Source organism: Tachysurus fulvidraco, chromosome 13, assembly GCF_022655615.1.
Source record: "Tachysurus fulvidraco isolate hzauxx_2018 chromosome 13, HZAU_PFXX_2.0, whole genome shotgun sequence".
NCBI classification, from domain to species: domain Eukaryota; kingdom Metazoa; phylum Chordata; class Actinopteri; order Siluriformes; family Bagridae; genus Tachysurus; species Tachysurus fulvidraco.
Window position 1 is genome coordinate 20,915,320 of NC_062530.1, and position 22,662 is coordinate 20,937,981.

The window sequence follows — 22,662 nt, forward strand, 5'->3', positions numbered from 1 at the left end:
AGAGGCACTCATTTATCATCAGTACCTGAAATAAGTGTGCAATATGAGGAAGATATATATTGTGAATCATCTTCATACTTTCATACTATAAGTAAATGTAACAGTTTTTACTTACTGAAGTAAAAAGTCTGCATGTTCTGATGGTCATGTTAACATGACTAAAGCAATGGATTAAGGATGAGGATTTGTCCACATAAAAAGGCAGAATAGTTATACTGTGTGTGTGCCTGAGGCAGATGGGTGTAGTCAGAGGCAGGATGATGGTCAGTGAAATGCTTTAATTCTGTCTGGTGATCATTAACCAGCATATGTCTTGCAATGGATATGTTTTCCTCTGTTGGAGAATTTGTCAGTGATTCAAAATATTCCTTATACCAGAAAAAAATACACACTGTATACTTCCATATAAATTTTGATTGTGCCATAAATAATTAGAGAAAATCGATTAGATGTAACCTAAAGGCTGCTACTGATTCAAACGCTAAATGAAGAAAAAAGTGATGGTGTTGACAGCCATGACTCTACTGTAGACCACTTAAAAAAGGAATTTGTTTAGGCCTCAGTGATGGGACGTTTCATTCTTCTCACTCCTTCTCAAATCCGTGACTAAACATTCAGGCAACCAAAAACAAACAGTCTCATCCTCTCTGGAGAGCACCAGCCAAATTACAGAGTGGCTAATCACAGGGAATGACGGTTTATTTGAAGCAAAAAGCAATGTTTAAAGAAACATAAAAGGCTGAGGGCTAAAAAGCTTTTTTTCCATATGTTGGAGACCTCTGGCTGGCCTGAACCATTTTTACACAATCACTGTATTGTGTTGTGTCTCTCCTCCCACTGTCTTTAAATCCATGTGTCCTGTAAAGTCAATGCCATGCTCATATGTTTACGATTAGAAGAACCACAGTTTGAATTGGTGCTTTGGTTTTTTCCCCTAAAGTCTGCACTCAATCCTAATAACTACTTAATTCATCATTTACTGTATCAAAATGCAGTAAAATTTTATATTGAAATGTTAAAAAATAAATAAATCTAGACTACCTTGTTGATTTAAAAGTGACAGGATACATTTGCATATCATTTTTGTTCAAAATGTCACATTATATGGATTTTTTGTGAGATGTACATGAAATAGTCCAAACTTCACTAAAATAGGTTATATACTGTAGCATCAGCAGCAAAATTTGGGACGCTAATAATTTAGTTATTTTGAACTGTATAAATGTATGCAGAAATCAATGAAGGAAGTATGGAATAGAAATAACAAATAAATAAATAAATAAATAAATAAATAAATAAATAAATAAATAAATAAATAAATAAATAAATAAATAAATAAATAAATAAAAATGTTATAATAATTACATAGAAACAAAACAACAAAAGAAAGAAAGAAAGAAAGAAAGAAAGAAAGAAAGAAAGAAAGAAAGAAAGAAAGAAAGAAAGAAAGAAAGAAAGATCATACAAACATTATATATTTCCATGGAATAAAAGAATATATTCTATTATGAGAAAAAATGTTGAACTTTCCCCACATCTTTTCCTGTGCACATCTTTTCCTGTGTTCTTACGGGTGAGTTTCCCATGCTCATTTCCTTAGGGAGAAGTTGCAAGTTTGCCTTTGGCTTGTGGTAAGGGGCAGGAGATCAGAGCGAGGGTAATTAGAGGAGGCAGGTTTGAGCAGGGCACCTGATAACCCCAGCACTCAGCTGCAGGCAAAGAGGTAAACCGCTCAAGCTATGAGGAAAGCAATGAGGCAATGAGCTACCAGTGTTACTGCACATGCATAATGTTCTTCAACCTCAAAATACAGAAAACAGATGGATATAAACACAGAGACAGAAAATATAACTGTTCATAGACTAAACCAGTCTGATGGGTGGTGAGGGTGAACATGCTGATGGCATGCAGATGTGCATGTGATGACAAGTGAGACTGATCCAAGAGCGGACAAAGAACAGAACCGGAGTGAGAAGAAAACTCACAATGGATGGAATCTACACATACAGACAGACAGACAGACAGACAGACAGACAGACAGACAGACAGACAGACAGACAGACAGACAGACAGACAGACACACACACACACACACACACACACACACACACACTTGCCCAGCTAAGCCTGGTTGTGTCTTATGCCTGAAAATACACAGTAACTTTGAAGCCTTCTGCTCACTTTCACACCAATATGACACATCACCTACTTCTACACTCCTTTAAACAGACCAGCTCACATCCCCAATACACATCAACTTCCCACATTTTCTCAATTTTATTTCAATTATTTAGAATGAATATTTTATAGACTGACATCAAAAGAGACAAATAGCAGACACACTATTTTAATTATTGCCTTATTCTGGAGATGCTGATCAAAATTAGGGACTCCGGGATTGGGATCTTGTTTTCATTTTCAGAATTATTTTCCGAGGAAAAAAAGAGAAATAATAATAATAAAAAAAATTAAAAATTTGATTTAGGCCTTGAGTATTTAGGCCTTGATTACTTGAGTATCCTCAACGATAATTATTTTGCACAATATTGTATATCCAGTTACTTATATTCCACAAAATCTATAAATCTCTGAAAAAAGATAGCACCTTAGTCACTTTGAGTCTAATTGTAAAAATATTAAAGAAGCTATTCGTTGTAATAAAACTGACAAAAAAAATATTTTAAAATAAAAATAATATATTTTATTTCTTTAACTACATTGAGCATTTCTACTCAAACAAGTAGTCCTATGGTTTTACTGTAGGAGGAAATTACAATATCAAATAATTTAAATACCTTTAACAAACACACACACACACACACACACACACACACACACACACACACACACACACACACACACACACACACACACACACACACACACACACACAACTACAAACCATATGCCCTGCAAATGTGAACCATGTGTTTGAGAGAGAGAGAGAGAGAGAGAGAGAGAGAGAGAGAGAGAGAGAGAGAGAGAGAGAGAGAGAGAGAGAGAGAGAGAGAGAGAGAGAGGCTCCAGGTTCACTTATTCAATGTCCCAGAAGAACACTGGTAGCTGTGATGCTTATAATTTTAGCATATTATTATCATTTCCATGATGCTGTTTTCTGTTTAAAGTTATTTACCTAGTCAAGGATGAATGGGCCAAATTGATTTCAGATAAGTTATGAATGAATGACCAGCACATTCCACCAATCTTTTAGCTAAACAGTGATATTGTGGAATATATATGTAACCCTGAAGTACTAGCCTAATTACATATTTGATTCTTAAAGGTTTAAGAAAGGTAAAAGGTAAAAAAAAAAAGAAAAAACAGAAAACCAAAATAATAAATAAATATATAAATTATTTTAATTTATTTTATTTTTAGAGAGGGTACGGTCATTTTTCTTTAGAGCTATATATTACTAAGAAAAAATATTTAGGACATCCTCTCATCCACTGGTGTGTATAGAATGGTCTGTAGAGATTGTGTGTGTATGTGTGTGCGTGTGTGTGTGTGTGTGTACTGTGCCTTTGTTCTCTTCCACAATTTTCATTTCACTGTCCACTTATTCACCTGGATGTAATATTTCCTCTGAGATTGCTAAAAATGGTGTGTGGAAGTGCTAAATGGAAGTGTAGCTGTGTGTGTGTGTGTGTGTGTGTGTGTGTGTGTGTGTGTGTGTGTGTGTGTGTGTGTGTGTGTGTGTGTGTGTGTGTGTATGTGGTGTGATAGATAGGTTGTGTAATACATCCTGATAGAGACAGTGTGAACAGATTAGGATGTGTGATAGGTTGCATTATATGCCGACAGGCTGATTGATGCTTCACTCTCTGTGATCTTCTGCCCATCCTGCTCCAGATCTGTTTATGGGAATGGCTTGAAACCATTTTCTACAAACCACATTAGGCCAAATCCAATGAGATAAGACACACTGAATAAGGACATACTGGATTTGGTGTTCTGTTCTGTGGGTTTAGGGTTTTGTTAGAGGGTTGAGGTGTTTTCTTCATAGACATGAGAGGTCACACTTTTCAAAATGATTAGTACTGAATATAGAAGAATGAAAAAAGGAATGTAATAAAATACAAACCTTGCACCCAGATAGACTGTACAACAGTTTAACTAGCTACTGTAGCTAAACAACCATGTTAATGACGTATTAATATGCTAATATCACCTCATTTGACAAACTTGTTTGCAAACTACTATGTTGGTTTAGGAATTATTGAATTTCCAGCATTTTTTTTTCAGACACTCTTATCCAGAGTGACTTAAATTTACTATAATTTTATACAACCAGTATAGGCTCAGTAATGGTAGCTTGGTGGACCTGGGGTTTTGAACTCATAACCTTCTGATCAGTAGTGCAACAACTTAACCACTAGGCTACCACATCTCCATATAATGCATAAATTATTTCACGTTATGAAAATCAAAGTCTATGAAACTTGCTATGCACATGAGCGAGCTAATGTTGGTAACCAAGTCATTAATTTAGCTAATGTCAATTGCTACAATATTTGACTTTATTGAATTATTACTATTACTATTTGTGAAGTACTAGTTGAAAAAAATACCAACCGTTTATGAATTTCTACTAATTATGCTACATCATAAGAAGTTATCTTTAAGACAATAACACAAGGCAGTTAGAAAATCTAGTCAAATAATAAAACTTGCACTTGACCAGCTGGTCAAACAAGGCTGGATTTCTATTTTCTTTTATTTTTTATTCTCTTTTTTCTTTTTTACATATTGCTACTTGACTAGCTCATGTAGGCTTAATATTATCAAGTAAAAAGCAAACATGAGAAAGCTAGCATTAGGTTTATGTGTAAATTAATTTCTGGGTAAACTGTAAATTGCTAGCAAACTAACATGAGGTAATTGAGAGCTCTGGTCTAGCTATTGTAAAGTAGTAAGCAAGGTTATTTGCAAGTTTGGTATCACAATACTGTGAAATAAAAACAGTAGCAAGTTTTGCTAGCATGTGTTAGTTCTTATTCTCCCATATTGCTATTGGTGAAACTAAATTAGGCAGTAGGCATTAGTACTGTCTTAGCTTGTTCTGTTAGCTTAACATTGCTCACTACTTAAAATTCTATCTTGCAATTCCAACCCGATGTTTCAACCCTTCCCCTAAAGAATCCATTGATCCTGTTACACAACTAGTATTTCCAAATTGCATCAATCCCTTCAAAAACTGTTTTCTTTTTAACAGGAAGGAGTGTTTCAGCTGGAATCGGAGCACATTGAGAGTGGCAGAGGGAGATCCCCGTTTCATCCCAACAGCCCCACAATGTCCACGGTGTCCAGTAAGCACTCAATAACACAACTTTTCAACAACTTTTCCCTCTATCCGCTTCCTCTCTCATAAGCGCCCCTCCTCCATATCCATATCTATTCTCAAAGCTGGTGTGTTTCACAATAAGAGCTGTGTGTTTCAAGCCTTGGGCAGTCTGTATGGAGGCTCTACATCTATTCAAGGTTTTCTACCTCCCTCGAATTCGCACATAAGCAAGTCAAGTCAAATCCATCAGCTCTCCCTGTCAGAGTCCACAGATTAAGACAAGGATTAGAATGGAAGAAGCTGGGAACTATGGGTGGTGAATAATGTTTGGACATTTCATGCTGATGGAACCATCAATAAGCTCTTTACAGGATTGCTAATTCTCTCTAATTTACCATTTTACACCTTTAGATAAATATTATTACTAATACTCCTGATAAATATGCTAAAGTGATTGTTCTATTGACATGGAATGGTTTTGAGTTCTGTACTGTAAGGCTTTTTTTTTAGTTATTCTTTTGCTGCCACCTTGTGGAATATTTAATAATAACAACTTAATCGTTATCAATATTTTAAAATTATAAAATATTTTTGGGTTTAAAAATACAACAGTCATTTTTTTTATTATTATTATTCAAAATAACATTTTTTTAAAAATTTGATTTTTTTTAAATAATAGTTTATGCAGTGTTCTCAGAACAAGTGTATTTACAACCCTTCACATCTCCCTAAATTGTTATGTGGAGAAGCTGCAACTTGGCTTTCAAGCATCTCATGGTACGTCTAATTAGCATAATAATCAAAGTTGAACTACAATACCACAAGTTTTGGGTTAGGTGGGTTATATGGATGGACGACCTCCACCCATTTAACTCTCAGAAGGTATTCCAATACCACCAACTCGGTTATCTTTAATAAAATTAGGTTTATTATTACTATCACAGCAGAAGGAATACTCAAAATAGTAAAGGAATAAATGATATGTTCAATAACAGGAACATATTCTTCTTTCTTTTTGAATCAACAGGGGATCAACTGTTTGTAGCAATATACACTGATTACTGGGAGAACGATGCTGCTCTGTATCGACTCGGCAGCCATAGCTACACTAGGACCGAAGTAGGAGACAGACAGCAGCTAAATGGTGAGAAAACCTCCAACTTTTACAACTAATTTATTATAACGGCCTTACAGATTAACCCGGTAAGTTCCACTAACACTCACTCACTCACTCACTCACTCACTCACTCACTCACTCACTCACTCACTCACTCACTCACTCACTCACTCACTCACTCACTCACTCACTCACTCACTCACTCACTCACTCATTCACTCAATCCCTCACTCACTTACTCACTCACTCATTCACTCACTTACTCACTCACCCACTCACTCATTCACTCAATCACTCAATCACTTACTCACTCACTCATTCACTTACTCACTCACTCATTCACTCACTTATTCACTCACTCACTCATTCACTAACTTATTCACTCACTCATTCACTTATTCACTCACTCACTTAATCACTCACTTACTCATTCTCTCACTCATTCACTCATCCACATGCCCCTTTAATATTGTTTTATTCCATGTTTTATGGGGGCTTTTAACACAGATATTGTCTTTGCAAAAATCTATTAAGAAAGCAAAAAAAAAGTTTGCTTCATTCCCTGTGAGGCACCCAATTGCCCTTAAAATCTTAAATAAAATTATGCTTTCATTATAATGGGGCCCTTGGGAAATTCCTTTAGTCTGGGTCCTTGGCTGCAGAAAGTGTAAGAACCCTGCTTGAAGTCATCATGATTTCAGAAGCAGGCTGACTTGAACATGCAAATAGTTTCAAGATGAAGCAGCAGAAGCACACACTGACACACTTACAAATTGTATGTTGGACAATATAAAGGCTTTTAGAAACTGAATCTTATGTGGTGAAAGACAAAAAAATACTCTTGGTGTGTTCTTTAATTTATCCCACCTGATCCACCATCTGAACATCGTTCTTAGATGATTATAGCTGGAAGTACTCAGCAGGAGACTCGAACACAGTAAGCTTTTTCAACTGGAATGTTTCCAACTCTGATCAAGAAATAACCTCTAAATTAGATCTGGTAATCTGATGATTATTTGGATCAGGTGTGTTAGTACAGAAAAAATAATAAATTCTTCAGACTAGGAGTCATCAAGGACCAGGATTAGGAACCACTGCATTATTCTTGAATAAAAAAAAGCGCTCTGTCTCAGACATAATAAAGAGAGTAAACAGCATATGGAACCCCATTTTATCATCAATCAACATCAGTGACCAGTTAGATGGTTGAGTGTGGAGTGTGGAGTAGTTTCATGCTGTGAGCTTGTTTAATGTTTACCTCATGCCCATACATCTTCCCTCAAAGGTTCTGAGCATCACTAAAGAACACTGGGGAAAAAATGAACATAGCCTTTGTTTTATATTTATAGAAGTAGCCTTAGAGTATTTCCTTGCTGTGCATGTGTGTATATATTTCAGTGTAATTCTGATGCACACCACAGAGGGGCATTGTGTGTCTGAGAATAAAGGAGTATATTCTTCATCTTTAGAGGGGCTCATGTAGACTGAGCCCCCCAGTGCGTGCCATTAATCATACAGAGAAGCAGAAAAAAATGTGTGACAGATGCCATCTATCTCTTCCCACTCTGTCTCAGACAAATCCAGCTGCAAAATGGTCAAAGACAGTTAAAGCCAGTCACAAAAATAAACGTCATACAACCCTGTTATACAACAGTGAAAATCTGAGATCTCACTGAAAACATCTACAGTCTCTCTCTCTCTCTCTCTCTCTCTCTCTCTCTCTCTCTCTCTCTCTCTCTCTCTCTCTCTCTCTCTCTCTCTCTCTCTCTCTGTGTGTGTGTGTGTGTGTGTGTGTGTGTGTGTGTGTGTGTGTGTGTGTGTGTGATGCTGATGGTTTGTATGTGATTTGTCACATACACATTTTGCAAACTTGCCATATGATTATTTTCACATGATTCATTTGTTTTTATTTTTAAATGTTTCCCATTATACTGTATGTAAACCCATTTTCCCATTATATGTACAGTATCCATGGTTTTATATGTAATTAATTTATTTTTATATGCGACATATACACAGTTGTTCATTTATGTTAATGTAAATTTTAAAAATGTATTTTTAATGTTATTATAAAATGTTATTATATTTACTATAAATGTCATATTAAAAAAAAAACAGATTCACATTACATGTCATCGAAATATGGCATATGGCACCATTAAAAAAGATCGCACATGATTTTCCATAAATTGATCTAAATCTAAACTAGGGTGAAGGTGTGTAAATATTCTTTAAGGATCTAGCAGGGAGTAAAGTGTATTCAGTCTAAACTAAAATAACAAAAGATATAATATCTTCTAATATCTGCTGTGGCAAAAAGTAAACAGGCAAATTTAACTCACTGCCATGGTCTATGTCTGTCACTAGAAAATGCTCTCATTTTGATATATAAAGTATGCATGCCTTGTTTTTAATCATTGTTTCAGAATAGACATGTGGATAAACAGAAATCTGTGGCTCAATGACACGACCTTGCTTGAAAGCTGTAGCTAAGATGTTTATTCCACAAGTTTAACAACTTCCTGCTACTGTAACGCTGCAACTACCCCATGAGAATATTGATGAATTGTCTATCTGTCTGAAACTATTACGCATTGGCAGACAGTGGACAACTATTTTTTATCATTAGCTGCATTGACACATTTCCTCTGTCTTTTTTTCTCAGAGCCCAAGTTTGTTGGTTCTGCGGTGATCCCTGATAACGACGACCCTGCTGATGACAAAGTTTACTTCTTCTTCACTGAGAAAGTGTCCACAACAGAGGCAGGAAATAAGGCTGTCTACAGCAGGGTGGCTCGTGTATGCGCTGTAAGTCTAGACAATATTAAAATGAAAGGCTTGAATATAATAGTATAGGCTTGAATTGAATAGTTAAAAAGGATAACAGTTTAGCAGGTTGTACAATCAGAAGGAGTCAATGCTAACTAACAGCTTTGAGTAAATCATTTTACTGTCACTGTTGTCTTTCAGAATGATCAAGGTGGTCAGAGGATGTTGGTGAATAAATGGACCTCTTTCCTCAAGGCTCGTTTGATATGTTCAGTTGCAGGACCCAACGGCATCGACACCCACTTTGATGAGCTGGGTAAGAAACATTATGAGTAAATCTCAGTAGTGGTACTCATTTAAATAAAATGTCTTCAGATCAAGCCTTATGTGTGCCAATGTGGGCCTTTATCGCATTGTTCTTCTTCTTCTTCTTCTTCTTCTTCTTCTTCTTCTTCTTCTTATTATTATTATTATTATTATTATTATTATTATTATTATTATTATTATTATTATCGCATTATTTTTAAACTACTGATTCTAGTGCAAACTTTAAAATAAGAATGGAGAAATGACAATATTGTGCCAAATTATACAAGTAATCTATATCGGTGACAAACCTTTGATGCTCAGCTCTATCTGTAGAAGAAACTGATTGTTTTGCCGTTTGGTTTAGCACCATTTTGTATAGATTAGATTTAATCCATCTTTATATCTGATGTTTGAGACTTTTACATTTTTGTCTCTGTAAGGATGCACTACGCTCAATAGGAGTATCTTATATATATATATATCTTAAGACTGAATCTTGCATGGCTCCTGTTTATATATGATTATAGCTGGATTTAATCTAGTCCATTCCGTAATGATAATCTGTACACACACATTTTAAGACATTAATGATGTGACTGATTTTATACTCTATTCCACACAGTCCTTTCACATGTCTGGTGTCACAGCCTTTAAAATGACATTTTGTGAGTTTCATCATAAGTTTATTCCCAAAGGGTAATGTGTAAGTCAACTATATTAGTTGGCATTTAGAAGAAATCCCATTTTGTATGAAAGCTGGACTACTGTATAACCAGAGGAAATGTTTTGGATACATAATTGCTTTGGTGAAATGGCAGTAATCAGTATGCACAGAGTGAACTGGAGAAAAGGAACTGCTATGTGAAATAGCACATTCACATATATCTGCTCAGAGACTGTGTGGGTAGGTTTTTTCTCAGTAGTGTGTGTTTGTAACCTTTCTTAGACTGTGCATTTTTTTAAGTTATTTTGGTTAGGCTAGCATAAGGGGGTGAGGTTTTCTCAGTGCTGTATCAGCCAGGTTTCACATCATGGAGCTAGCTACTGATTATTACCTCAGGAGGTGTGATGTTATTTATTATTATTGTTATTTATTATTTTATTATAACTTAGATTTTGAGAATAGCTTGTAGAGTTTGGGTTATTTCTGTATTTTTACTACATGTGGTTTGAGTTAAAGTTAAGTCCTAAATCATTTGCCAGTTCTGTCTCACAGTTGAAATTTTCCCGATCTTCTTCTGGTTAGCTGATGACAAGCAAAACAAGTCTCAGCTCTCTTTCTCCCTCTCTCTATCTTTCTCTCTCTTTCACTCTTTCTCTTTTCTGACACTGTATTCTTATTAGCAGGTGTCAACCCTGTTTCTTGGACATGCATTGATCTGTAGCAGTATTTAAAAAAAAATCATGCTAAGCATCTTCTTGTGCAGATTAGCAAAACAAGCACATGTATATTTCTCAGTGACTCAAATGATCTTTAAACACTATGGGTGTTTGTGCTTGACTTGTGTGTGACAAGATTAGCATGAAACCATGCTTGCAAGGAAATTGGATCGTTTAGCTCAAAGTCTAAACTAAACTAAAACATCAGACCACTTGTACAACAGGATTAGACTGTGGAATCATATGAACTACATATGAACTTTCTATCTGCATAGAAGTTATAAAATGTCAGTTGATTTGTCACGTTTACTCCGTGTGTCATGAGCACATATAAACCGAATGGCCGTCTGTTGATTTAACTCTCGCTAGCGTGAATGTAGGATGGCATTCAGTTGACGCACTTTTCATTTTTCTTAAATTTTTTAGCATTTTTGTTGCTAACCTTTTATTTACACAAAAAAATAAGCACAAAGCAAAAATGCAGTGCTACCTGGTCCTACAAAAACAGCTACACTGCAGTATCCTGTAGCTCACTAAATAAACACAGTGACAAAAAAAGATAAAACAACACTGTCAGTATGGACTCGGTGAGCACAGCCTGGCAATAGAGACCAGCTGGAATTAGAAATCACGGCTCCCACTTGAGGACAGAGTGTGTTAGCAGTGCAGATGTCTCTGTTAAGACAGAACTAAACTTTCTAACTGAATGAAACAAAAAAGATTTCAGACTACTTAGGTGCAGTTTGCACAAAATTTGCACAAACACACACACACACACACACACACACACACACACACACACACACACACACACACACACACACACACACAGCATGCTTTTATTTATAGAAGAAATTCACATAATGACACATCCAAGGCAGGTATAAATTTTTTAGCTATTTCACATCACTGCTAACTCAAAGGCAAGATAAATAAGAACTAGCTAACACAAACAGTCTGCTAGGAAAGTCAGACATGGCTATAAGAGCACCTTCTCCAAATACAGTGGTTACACATAATAACAGAAATAACAGAAATTTCCTGTGTTTCTTGGATTTTAATAACGGGACCTGATGTAAGGAAGAAAACATAACAGAGAATGTTGTTATAAAGGCAGTTTTTTAGTCTGTTTATTATTAGGCTCAGATTATTGTGTCATCTGGCACACAAGTCCCTATGAATGAGTTGTTACCATAGAAACAAAAACGAATTGGATCTAGCACATTAATATAAATTTTGAATTATACTCAGCACTATAGTATTATTGTCAGAGCTGCTGTTGGGGAAAATTAATCAACTTCTGATTATTAGATTTAAGAATTCAACAGAGGCATAAATTATCATCCCAATATTGTCCTCTCACACACACACACGCACACACGCACGCACGCACGCACGCACGCACGCACGCACGCACACACACACACACACACACACACACACACACACACACACACACACACACACACACTCGTTTATCTTATGTCTTTATGTTTGTTCCCTTTTTATGAATAGAGGATATCTTTGTGCTGAAGAGAAAAGATGAGAAGAACCCCGAGATCTTTGGTCTATTCAGCACAACCAGGTACTTGACATTTTTAGTACAGGTTCTTCTATATATTCTGGTAATTTAAAGAATTTGCAAACACACATTCTTTGCAATCTTCTTTTTTTTCTCTGTACAGTGCTGTGTTTAAAGGTTATGCTGTGTGTGAGTATAACATGGAGGAGATCCGAGCTGCATTTAATGGTCCATTCGCACACCGAGAGCACAGTGACCATCACTGGGGTGTGTATGAAGGGAAGGTCCCATACCCTCGCCCTGGATCTGTGAGTCACATACAGTACACTGCATTCTTTTTCATTAGTTAGTTATAGAAGATTGTCAGTGCTTTATATTATATCTTGTCCCCAACTGAGGCACAGGATGATGAGTTCAATTACTGGGTTGCAAATAAATCAAATTTGGGAGTTTATTACATGATTTCAAAGGCTTTTTTAACACCTTAATCTGATAAAGGTGCAAAACACTGAGAGGCAGAAATGGGAAATTTTTAGAGGCACATGCAATTAGGACTTGTAATTATAGATGAAATATCTGACCTTTTAGATGACAGTATTAGGATTTTATCACTTTTTTTCTTTTTTCGGAAAGGTTAGACATATAAAATGCTTCTCTGAGCAAATAGCATTGGTACCATGGTATCCACAATTATCAACACCGATAAAAACGAATCCAAATATAAAATGTAAATATATTTTTCTTTTAAACAATAGAAGAAACCATTTAGTTTTGTAAATAGAAGTAAACAGGAATGTTTTTGTAAGAGCTTTTTTATAATTGTTTTATTATTATTATTATTATTATTATTATTATTATTATTATTATTATTATTATTATTATTATTATTAATAATAATAATAATAATAATAATAATAATAATAATAATAATAATAATAGTCCATATTTTGCGCAATTGTCTTATTTGTTGAAAACTGGGAAATTCATACAAAGAAAGTGCTTAAGTGTCAATGGTAGAGCTCAGAGTTAATTATCACAGAACTTCTTTATTCATTAAAAAGTGACACATTCTAGTTTATACTTTTGGAATGTCACTGAAACGAATTCCTGTGAGAATCAGATTTGCTTGTATTATTCTGATCATGTTCTCATCTCATTAGAACAGTTTCGTCCGTACAGTTTATCAGCAAATTCATTCTCTTACTTTATTTTCTTCCACTTTCAGTGTGCCAGTAAGATTAATGGTGGTCAGTTCTCCAGTTCTAAGGGATTTCCAGATGAGGTTCTGCGCTTCATACGTTCACATCCCCTCATGTTCCAGCCAGTGCAGCCGGTCCACAGGAGGCCCATCCTGCTGGACACAGATGGTGGACGCAGGCTCACTGAGATTGCTGTGGACAGAGTGGAGGCTGAGGATGGACATTATAATGTCCTGTTCATTGGGACAGGTATTGTGACATGTCCACGTATTAAACTAAATTAGGATGCATACATCTAACATGTCTATTACAGAAGTAATATTACACATACCAAATAAACAGCATTTATTCTCCCGCAGATGATTCATTTGTGTTAAAATTAATCACCATTTTCAACAAAGAGGCCAACACGATTGAAGAAGTGCTTCTGGAGGAGCTACAAGTGTTCAAGGTAAATAGACAGTAATGAAGATGAGCGTTACATCTGGTTTATAATGTATACTTCCGTTAATGGTGGGATATTTAATCCTTTTGTATTATAGGTTCCAGTGCCTGTTACAGAAATCATCATCTCAAATAAAAGGGTAAGATACTTTAATTTTTTTTTTATCAGTTTATTTGTCTTCAACATTATCAGGTACAGTATAGTGATATGTGAATAAAATGCAGTCCTGGACAGTGCCACCAGATGGCAATAAGGAGTACAGTTACATTGTTAAACGTTATTTTAAAGATACGCCAGTAAATGAAAGTAATACAACAGTATTAACCTTAATAGTAAGTGCAACAACAACAACAACAACAACAACAACAACACTATTATTAATAAGAATTAATTCGTTTTTTGTGTTATATAATTTCTATTATTGTTATTTATTATTATTATTATTATTATTATTATTATTATTATTATTATTATTATTATTGTTGTTGTTGTTGTTGTTGTTGTTGTTGTTGTTGCAATTATTTATTTATTAATATTATTTGTTTTTGTTTTTATTTACAATACTCAATACTCTTTATAATTTCTTTCAATATTGTATCCCATCGAATTAATTGCAAATTCTTCTCAATGTTATAGCAACACCTGTACGTGGGCTCAGAACTGGGAGTGACACAGGTTCATGTGCACCAGTGTAGCCTGTATGGCTCAGCCTGCGCTGACTGCTGTCTAGCCAGAGACCCTTATTGTGCCTGGGATGGAAACACCTGCTCCAGATACATACCTGCTGGCATTTACACTCACAAGAGGTACACACACACACACACACACACACACACACACACACACACACACACACACACACACACACACACACACACACACACACACACACACACACACACACACACAATGTGTTAAACTGATGTGACATAAGCCAGCCCCATATTTCTGAGAACAATGATTTTGAGGTGTTTTAAAATATAATACAAATAATCCAAACAACAGGATATACTTAATAAAGGATTACTTACCAGTAAAGGATTTTGCCATGTCATGGGTTTTAAATCTCACACACACACATACACACACAGTGGTACAGACACAGAGATGGTGCTGATTCTGTATGCTACACAGTGTTTTCCAAGAGGTAGAACAATGAACACACATACACATACACATACACAGATGGGCTGACACATTCTCATCACACACTCACGTGTACAGACACGGAAATCTTCCTGCTCCAGATGCTCACTGCTGCAGTACACAGAGAGAAATGCACACAGGGTTTTAATTATGGCCATTACAGAGGCTAAGATGGAGACGTGCTCCTGGTGAGTGAGTGTGAAGTCTCACCTCACCTCCTGCTGTCTCATGTTTCCTACTCATCACCTACTGCCTTGCTACTTCACAATGTGTGTCTGTGTGTTCAGTTCTGGCAATTTTCTAGTCTTCCATCTGAGACATTGATATGTCAGTTCACAGAATCTCTGCTACTTACAGAGGGTTTTTAAGAGCAAGATAAAATTCTGTGTGTGTGTGTGTGTGTGTGTGTGTGTGTGTGTGTGTGTGTGTGTGTGTCTGCACTCATCAGACCAGAATAAAGGGTTTGTGTGGGTGTTTCCCTAATCCAATGTTGTCAGATCTTTCACGGCTATCAGGTTGAACCCATTAGCACTTTATGCTAACACTTCCCACACATGCTAATGCTCATCACACACTCATTCTGCATGTACAAGCGGACACGGAAATCACAAATAATCAGTGCTGAGTAGCCGTCAATGCAGTCACAGGCAGGATGCTGATGGAAAAGATTAGCTGCTCTCAATTGATTTCATTCTAAGATTAAACATCAGCAGGGGAGTGACAATCTATTTCTGTCTCTCCCCCCTTCCTCCCTCTCTCTCTCTCTCTGCCTTCTTCATTTTTTTTGCACTGTGCTTTTTCATTTCTTTGGTTCTTTAATCCTGCTCTTGATAAATGAGTGTCAAACAGGGCACTTGGAATGTGTCTGAGAGAGTTCAAGGCTTCTATTCTCTTTCTCTCCAGGCGATTCAGAAGGCAGGATGTCCGTCATGGCAATGCAGTGCAGCAGTGTAACGGTCTCCAATTGAACGGTGCGTGAAGAGCTTATGTGTTGATCTTAAACAACCGAGGCCATAATAACACCTTCGGAATCCACTAACACCATATCATAAATATGAAAAATATCATAATGAGTAATCATGCATTTGAGCAAAAAGTTCTATCAGTAAGATACAGTACGTACTGTACTTACTCTATTCACTCATACACACTTACCTTTACAAAGCACTGAATATGTTTTCTAGGGTTATGGTTGGGGTTAATCCTGACAACTATGTCAGGCTCTATGTCTTTATTTTTTATTTTATTTATTTTTTTGAGTCAATGTCAATTAAATTTAATGTCGGTGTGTGTTTCAGAGGCCCAGAGCATATCAGAGAAGTTAGTGTATGGAGTGGAAAAGAACAGCACTCTGTTAGAGTGTAGAGCCCGATCCCTACAGGCATTGCTCACATGGTACAAAGTGAAAGGAACAGACATGGAAGAGGTACACACACATACACACACACACACACACACACACACACACACACACACACACACACACACACACACACACACACACACACACACACACACAGAGAGAAATAAAGTTATATTATTTTAGCCTGAAATCTTTTAGTTAAGATGTAAATACAGTAGGTATATATGATATAGATTTTAAAGTGAGTGACGTGACATACGGCTAAGTACAGTGACCCATACTCATAATTCATTCTCTGCATTTAAAGTGCACACACACAGCAGTGAACACACACACACCGTGAACACACACCTGGAGCAGTGGGCAGCCATTTATGCTGCGGCACCCAGGGAGCAGTTGGGGGGTTCGGTGCCTTGCTCAAGGGCACCTCAGTCGTGGCCGGCCCGAGACTCGAACCCACAACCTTAGGGTTACGAGTCAGACTCTCTAACCATTAGGCCACGACTTGCCCGTGTGTGTGTGTGTGTGTGTGTGTGTGTGTGTGTGTGTGTGTGTGTGTGTAATTGTTAGGTTGCTTTCTTCTTCTCTTTCTTTCGTTCTTTCTTTCTTTCTTAAACAAATCTCATTCTTTGAAAATAACTATCATCTTTAACACACAATATTATTATTATTAAGGCTAAATACTTGTGATGTATTTTTAAAGCATTTTATAAGTAAATTAGATATTAGAAATTCATTTATACATGTTATCATATAGTTTTTAAGTGAGGATAGACTTATGCCATGTGTCATGCAGCTCTATGTACATTATGCTAAAGGTTATATGAAAGAGGATTGTTTTTAAGATTTAAATGATACTTATATAACATATAATAATAGAATAACAATAAAGATAGTAAAATATATAAATCAGTCCAATCCAAAACTCACCTTTCATTATCAGTAATTCATATTCCTCTTCTTTCACTCAGATAAAGGGCGACGATCACATTATTCAGACGCCTCATGGCTTACTGTTTCTGATAACCAAGAAGTCCGACACCGGTGTGTACCTGTGCCAGTCTGTGGAGCACGGCTTTGTTCAGACCATAGCCAGGGTGACTCTGGATGTGTTGGAAGAGGACAGACTGGAGAGTCTGTTCCATAGACGAGACTACGATGAGAGCGAGGCCCAACTGCGTTCTCACCCTTGCCCCTTCCCAAGCCTCCCATCTGCCTCTTCCTCCAGAAAGCTCTGGTATAAAGAATTTATGCAGCTGATTGGTTACAGCAACTTCCAGCGAGTGGAACAGTACTGCGAGAGGGTGTGGTGTGCATCCGAAAGAAAGCGGAAGAAGCTCAAAGGCGCGCCGTCTAAGTGGCGGTATTCCCAGGGGGGTGAGCGGCGAGGGAAAGCTCGGGCACCCAGACATACACTGGACTAGTGAAGAGCTCCATATACTGTACCCTGAACTGAACAGACAGAGCACGGGGTCGTGTTCACACATCCAGATAATATTCAGACATATTTTGCCCATTATTGTGTAAGATTATATTTAAAAATAAAACCAAATTATGTTTTAGTTTTAGTAGTATCACCTAGGAATGCTTCTCTAGACACAGTTGGATCAAATTTTTGTGCTATTCATTGTCAATGATTTTTCCAAACTGATGGAGGAAAAACCTCAATGTGCATGTCTGGAGATCTGTGTTTGGTTTGGAATGTATTAAATCATAGAAGGTGTAGAATTCATGTATATATGTAACTGTGCTTGGTGGTAAAGCTTATTTTGAACCTGATTTTCAGATACAGGAATTTGTTTAGGTGATATTTTCAACAGAGACTCACAAAATGAGATGCAGTGACCCCACTGTTTCCTGTCACACACTGACAAACATGGGAGTGCAGTGATTCCATTTACAACGGCGTGTGCTCTCATGTGAGAAGCAACAGAATAACCTTTCTCCTTGGTTGACAGCCAAAAAAAAAAATTCAGATTCAATGATTGCTCTTGCTGAATAGAATGACTCATTACTCTGAAAATATTTAACACTGTTCATTCTCAGATTCTCTCAAAGACAGGCAGCGTTTTCTGCACATAATTTACATATTTATCACTTGTATTTTATACTAAATTATTGTAGTTGGTGTTTGGTAGTGCTTTAGATGTGCTCATTAGTTTGAACTGGAGATATGTTACTGCTTGTGTTAAGTGTTTCTAGGTTTTTATCACTGATGTGTAATGATCATTTTTAAAGACCCAGTTATACAAAAATTTTGAAGGTTTGAAAAGAGGTTTCCAGCAACATGAATCATGTAGGATTCTATACACATGTAAATATAAGGTAAAATGGAGGTGAGTACCGATATAGAGGTTCTTATTTTCATGTAGGCTACTCTAATAAATGCCATAAACCATTGTGACATGCAGCTTGTTATACAACATAAATCGGTGTACTGTGCTTATCATAACATGGTATCGTTACTCTAAAGGGGCTTTATTCGGAGTTGGTGATTAGAGTTGCATCAATATTTACACAGGTTTATTAATGAAGATTATTTATGCTTCATTCAGGTTACACCTCTGAGTTTGCTAGAGTTTAACAGGTGTCCATTGTTTGTGTGTCTGTAACACCAAGTATGCAGGAACTTGGGGTGATGATGGTGCTGCAGCACCCTCAACCTTTACGATTACAACTGCTAAATAATAATATTAATAATATATAGATAATGCACATCATACATGTGCTGCTTGAATGTCCAGCACTACAATTTAACCCCAAAATGCATTTCTGCATCCCTGTATGTACAGTAACCGTCTTTAAACGCAAGCGCTTGTGTTAAGTCTGAAAAAAATGGGGGATAGAAAATGTGGACTGGAGAAGAAGCTTTTTTACTTTTACTTTTCTGTCAAATGTAATCTGATGTAATGAGGAAATATAATGTAAATATATATGAATGTGAAGATAGCAACAATTGAAATAAAGATCTAATAGAAGCTGAGTCTATTGCCAATATACAGTATTTTGGCATGGAGTCATAGATATCACATTATTAGAATTATCACACAAATCACTCAATTTTGTTTCTATTTCAACAATATGGCACCCACGCTTCTGATTCAGCAAATTATCGCAGTAACACTCGATCCAGCATATTCTATTGTTTTTACTTTTTTGTGTGTGACAGTTAATTGTGCACACAATGCAGTGAAGCCACAAGATATATAACCATAACATGTTGAATGTGGCGTTTTATTACGCTTTTATTTAGCATTTATTTAATTAAGAAGATAATTTCAACAAGCTGACCAAGTACTCATTGCATATGCTTATTGATCACTTAAAATTCATTGGTAATTGTGGAGATTTTAAAAAATAGACTCTTTATTGGTCATATGTGTCATATTTAATTAATTAATATTGTCTCTGAATGGGATTCCATAGTTTTTCTGTCTCTTTTTTGAGTGTATGTACTGTCCAAAACATACATTTTAATGTTCCATTGTGGATAAAGTCAAACTGTCAGAAAATTAACGCTACACCAGCCAATATTACACCTCTTTGTGCATACGCACCTCTTAGTTCTTGCTATAGGTGCATATCTCAAATCTGATTATGACTTAAAGTGAAATTTTAAAAAGACTTTAGCTTCTAATTTGTATTTCCAAACATGAGACTATTCTGTACACTAACAGATTTAACTGCAGTTCTTTAATTACTTTGTACAGCCTGTCCAGGTAGGCTGTACAAGTTTAAAAGAACTCCAAGTCTACTTGCTGATCACCTGAACGTGAAATATGGAAAATATCTAGATTAATCACCTGCCATTCCTGAGATATAGCTCAGCACACATTTCAGTTTTAGGCATAAGAAAATGTACAATAACTGACAATTTTGTTTTTACAGAATTTCAGTCATTTTCTCAAGCTGCAAAATTGCTGAAAGTTATCAGAAACTAGGTATCACGGACCTCAAAGGCATGCAGAGTTAACAAAAATTGGCAATTCCATTTTAAGTAATTTTAGCAGCACCACCTTGTCGATACAACACTCCATTCTATGGAGAAACAAGTCTTATTTGTAAGTGAATTAGATTTCCAATAATCACTGTGAAAGTAATAGTCCCCTCTGGCTTTAGCAATCAAATATAAAAAAAAGCAAAGACTGAGTCTATAAATTTGTAGCAGCTACTATACTATGTATAGCTGTTATAAAATTGTTTAGTTCTTTAGTTCTAACTCCTAAAGCACCTACACAGCATATATATATATATATATATATATATATATATATATATATATATATATATATATATATATATATATATATATATATATATATATATATATATATATATATATATATATATATATATATATATATATTATTCATTAATTAATAATTGATGATAAAGTACTTATCAAATGATTGTTTTATCTTGACTGACATTCTAACATACTGGATCATTCACATTAATTTATAATAATTCAATAGCAACATTCTGGTTATGGAGAAAATGAGCCAACTGAGATTTAAAATAAGCTATACTGTAAGTAAGAACTGCACAGGAGTAAATTCTTTGCACAAATATAAAGTCAGATTGATGGGAAATGTGTACTGAACTATATTTACATAAGATATTTTGTAGGATTTCACTTTAAAAGAAATATCAGACAATACACACAGTATCTCACAGAAGTTAGTACACCCCTCGCATTTTTGTAAAAAAAAAATTGTTACATACTTTCATGTGAAAACACTAAAGAAATAAAACTTTGGTATAATGTAAAGTAGTCAGTGTACAGCTTGTATAACAGTGTAAATTTGCTGTCCCCTCGAAATAACTCAAACAACAAAACAGCCATTAATGTCTATACTGCTGGCCACAAACGTGAGTACACACCTAAGTGAAAATGTCCATATATATATATATATATATACATATACAGAATATAATTAATTTGGTTCTGAAACCATCAGTAGATCAGAATCTGTAGTCCTAGAAAGCCAGCATGGGGGAAACCACAAGCTTTTGTTAAGAGAAAAAGTGCGATGTTTAATAAAACGTGAAAGTTAAGCTCTGATCATTCGCAAAGAATGTGAGAGTCAGTGAATATAGAAATACAAGCTTGACAAAAACATTAGTATGTAGACCCTGTGCACTCAGCTACCGATGCTTATCCAAGGTGACAATATTATACCAACTCCTATCACTGCTGATCACAGAATAACATCTAAGTCATCAAAACTATGTATAAGCTTTCTTTAAACAGAAATTTACTGGCACTAATATGTATCTTATTGGATGACACAAGAAACAGCACATTATCGTTACTACGGTTTCCTACAATGTACTCTGCTCTGTTTTTGCTGGAGATAAAATAAGACTAAAATGATGACCGGCAGCCAAATTAAAAGAACTATAAGTCATATTGTTAGTCATACTCATTTATAGAAATGGGTGGTCCTCTTTTTTCCCTAATTACATAACGGTTAATTCAAATCCATCAGTATTGCTTGGGTCTGTAAAGGTTATGTTATCGATTATTATTATTTATATTCAATTGTCAAGACTTATACAGACTTGGATGCAAAAGTTAGGATGAGTGTGTTAATTAAAACCAGTGGAAATAAACAAATGGCCCTAGACTGTAGTCAAGAGTTATGAAATGGTTGAATAAGCTATGAAGTGGTAAATAAGTGTTTTTCAATGAGGAAAACGTCAATATCAAAGTCTATAAAAATTATTATCATAGAAATATTTTAATGAAGATTATAAAACTCCACTGCTTTAGAGGGAAGAAGAAAGCACACATTACATAATTTACTTGTGTGAGTGTGGACTAGTCTTTACTTGATGTACAAAGGAATTCAGTAGAGAATAGAGGCACACAAGCACATTTACACTTTTACCCTCGTAAAAAAAAATCCTGATTTTATGAATATGAATGTGGAAATGCCTCAAGCCTGGCGAACACCCACCTGCTCCTCTTATCAACTAGTGTTGTAACAGTAGACTGCAAAGCTCTACATGCTCTGAATTTGCAAATTGGTAGATGATATCCATTTCTGGCGTCCTAAAAAAAACAATTTTTTTAGTTCAGGCCCTTTGAGAGCCACCCACACCTCCAGACTCTGGGAAGTCAG

General features: G+C 35.7%; 1 protein-coding gene across 1 annotated transcript in view; it reads left to right on the plus strand.

The window, feature by feature from the left end:
* sema3e (sema domain, immunoglobulin domain (Ig), short basic domain, secreted, (semaphorin) 3E) overlaps positions 1–19,517 on the plus strand; it is a 37,545-nt gene extending 18,028 nt beyond the window's left edge. The window contains exons 5-17 of the mRNA XM_027162065.2: positions 5,216–5,309; positions 6,312–6,428; positions 9,067–9,209; positions 9,372–9,486; positions 12,375–12,444; positions 12,545–12,689; positions 13,607–13,829; positions 13,940–14,031; positions 14,123–14,164; positions 14,662–14,831; positions 16,075–16,142; positions 16,470–16,597; positions 17,506–19,517. Of these exons, the coding sequence (XP_027017866.1) occupies positions 5,216–5,309; positions 6,312–6,428; positions 9,067–9,209; positions 9,372–9,486; positions 12,375–12,444; positions 12,545–12,689; positions 13,607–13,829; positions 13,940–14,031; positions 14,123–14,164; positions 14,662–14,831; positions 16,075–16,142; positions 16,470–16,597; positions 17,506–17,958 (1,860 nt within the window). The 3' untranslated portion in view covers positions 17,959–19,517. The remainder of the gene's footprint in view (positions 1–5,215; positions 5,310–6,311; positions 6,429–9,066; positions 9,210–9,371; positions 9,487–12,374; positions 12,445–12,544; positions 12,690–13,606; positions 13,830–13,939; positions 14,032–14,122; positions 14,165–14,661; positions 14,832–16,074; positions 16,143–16,469; positions 16,598–17,505) is intronic.
* The last annotated feature ends 3,145 nt before the right edge of the window (positions 19,518–22,662 follow it).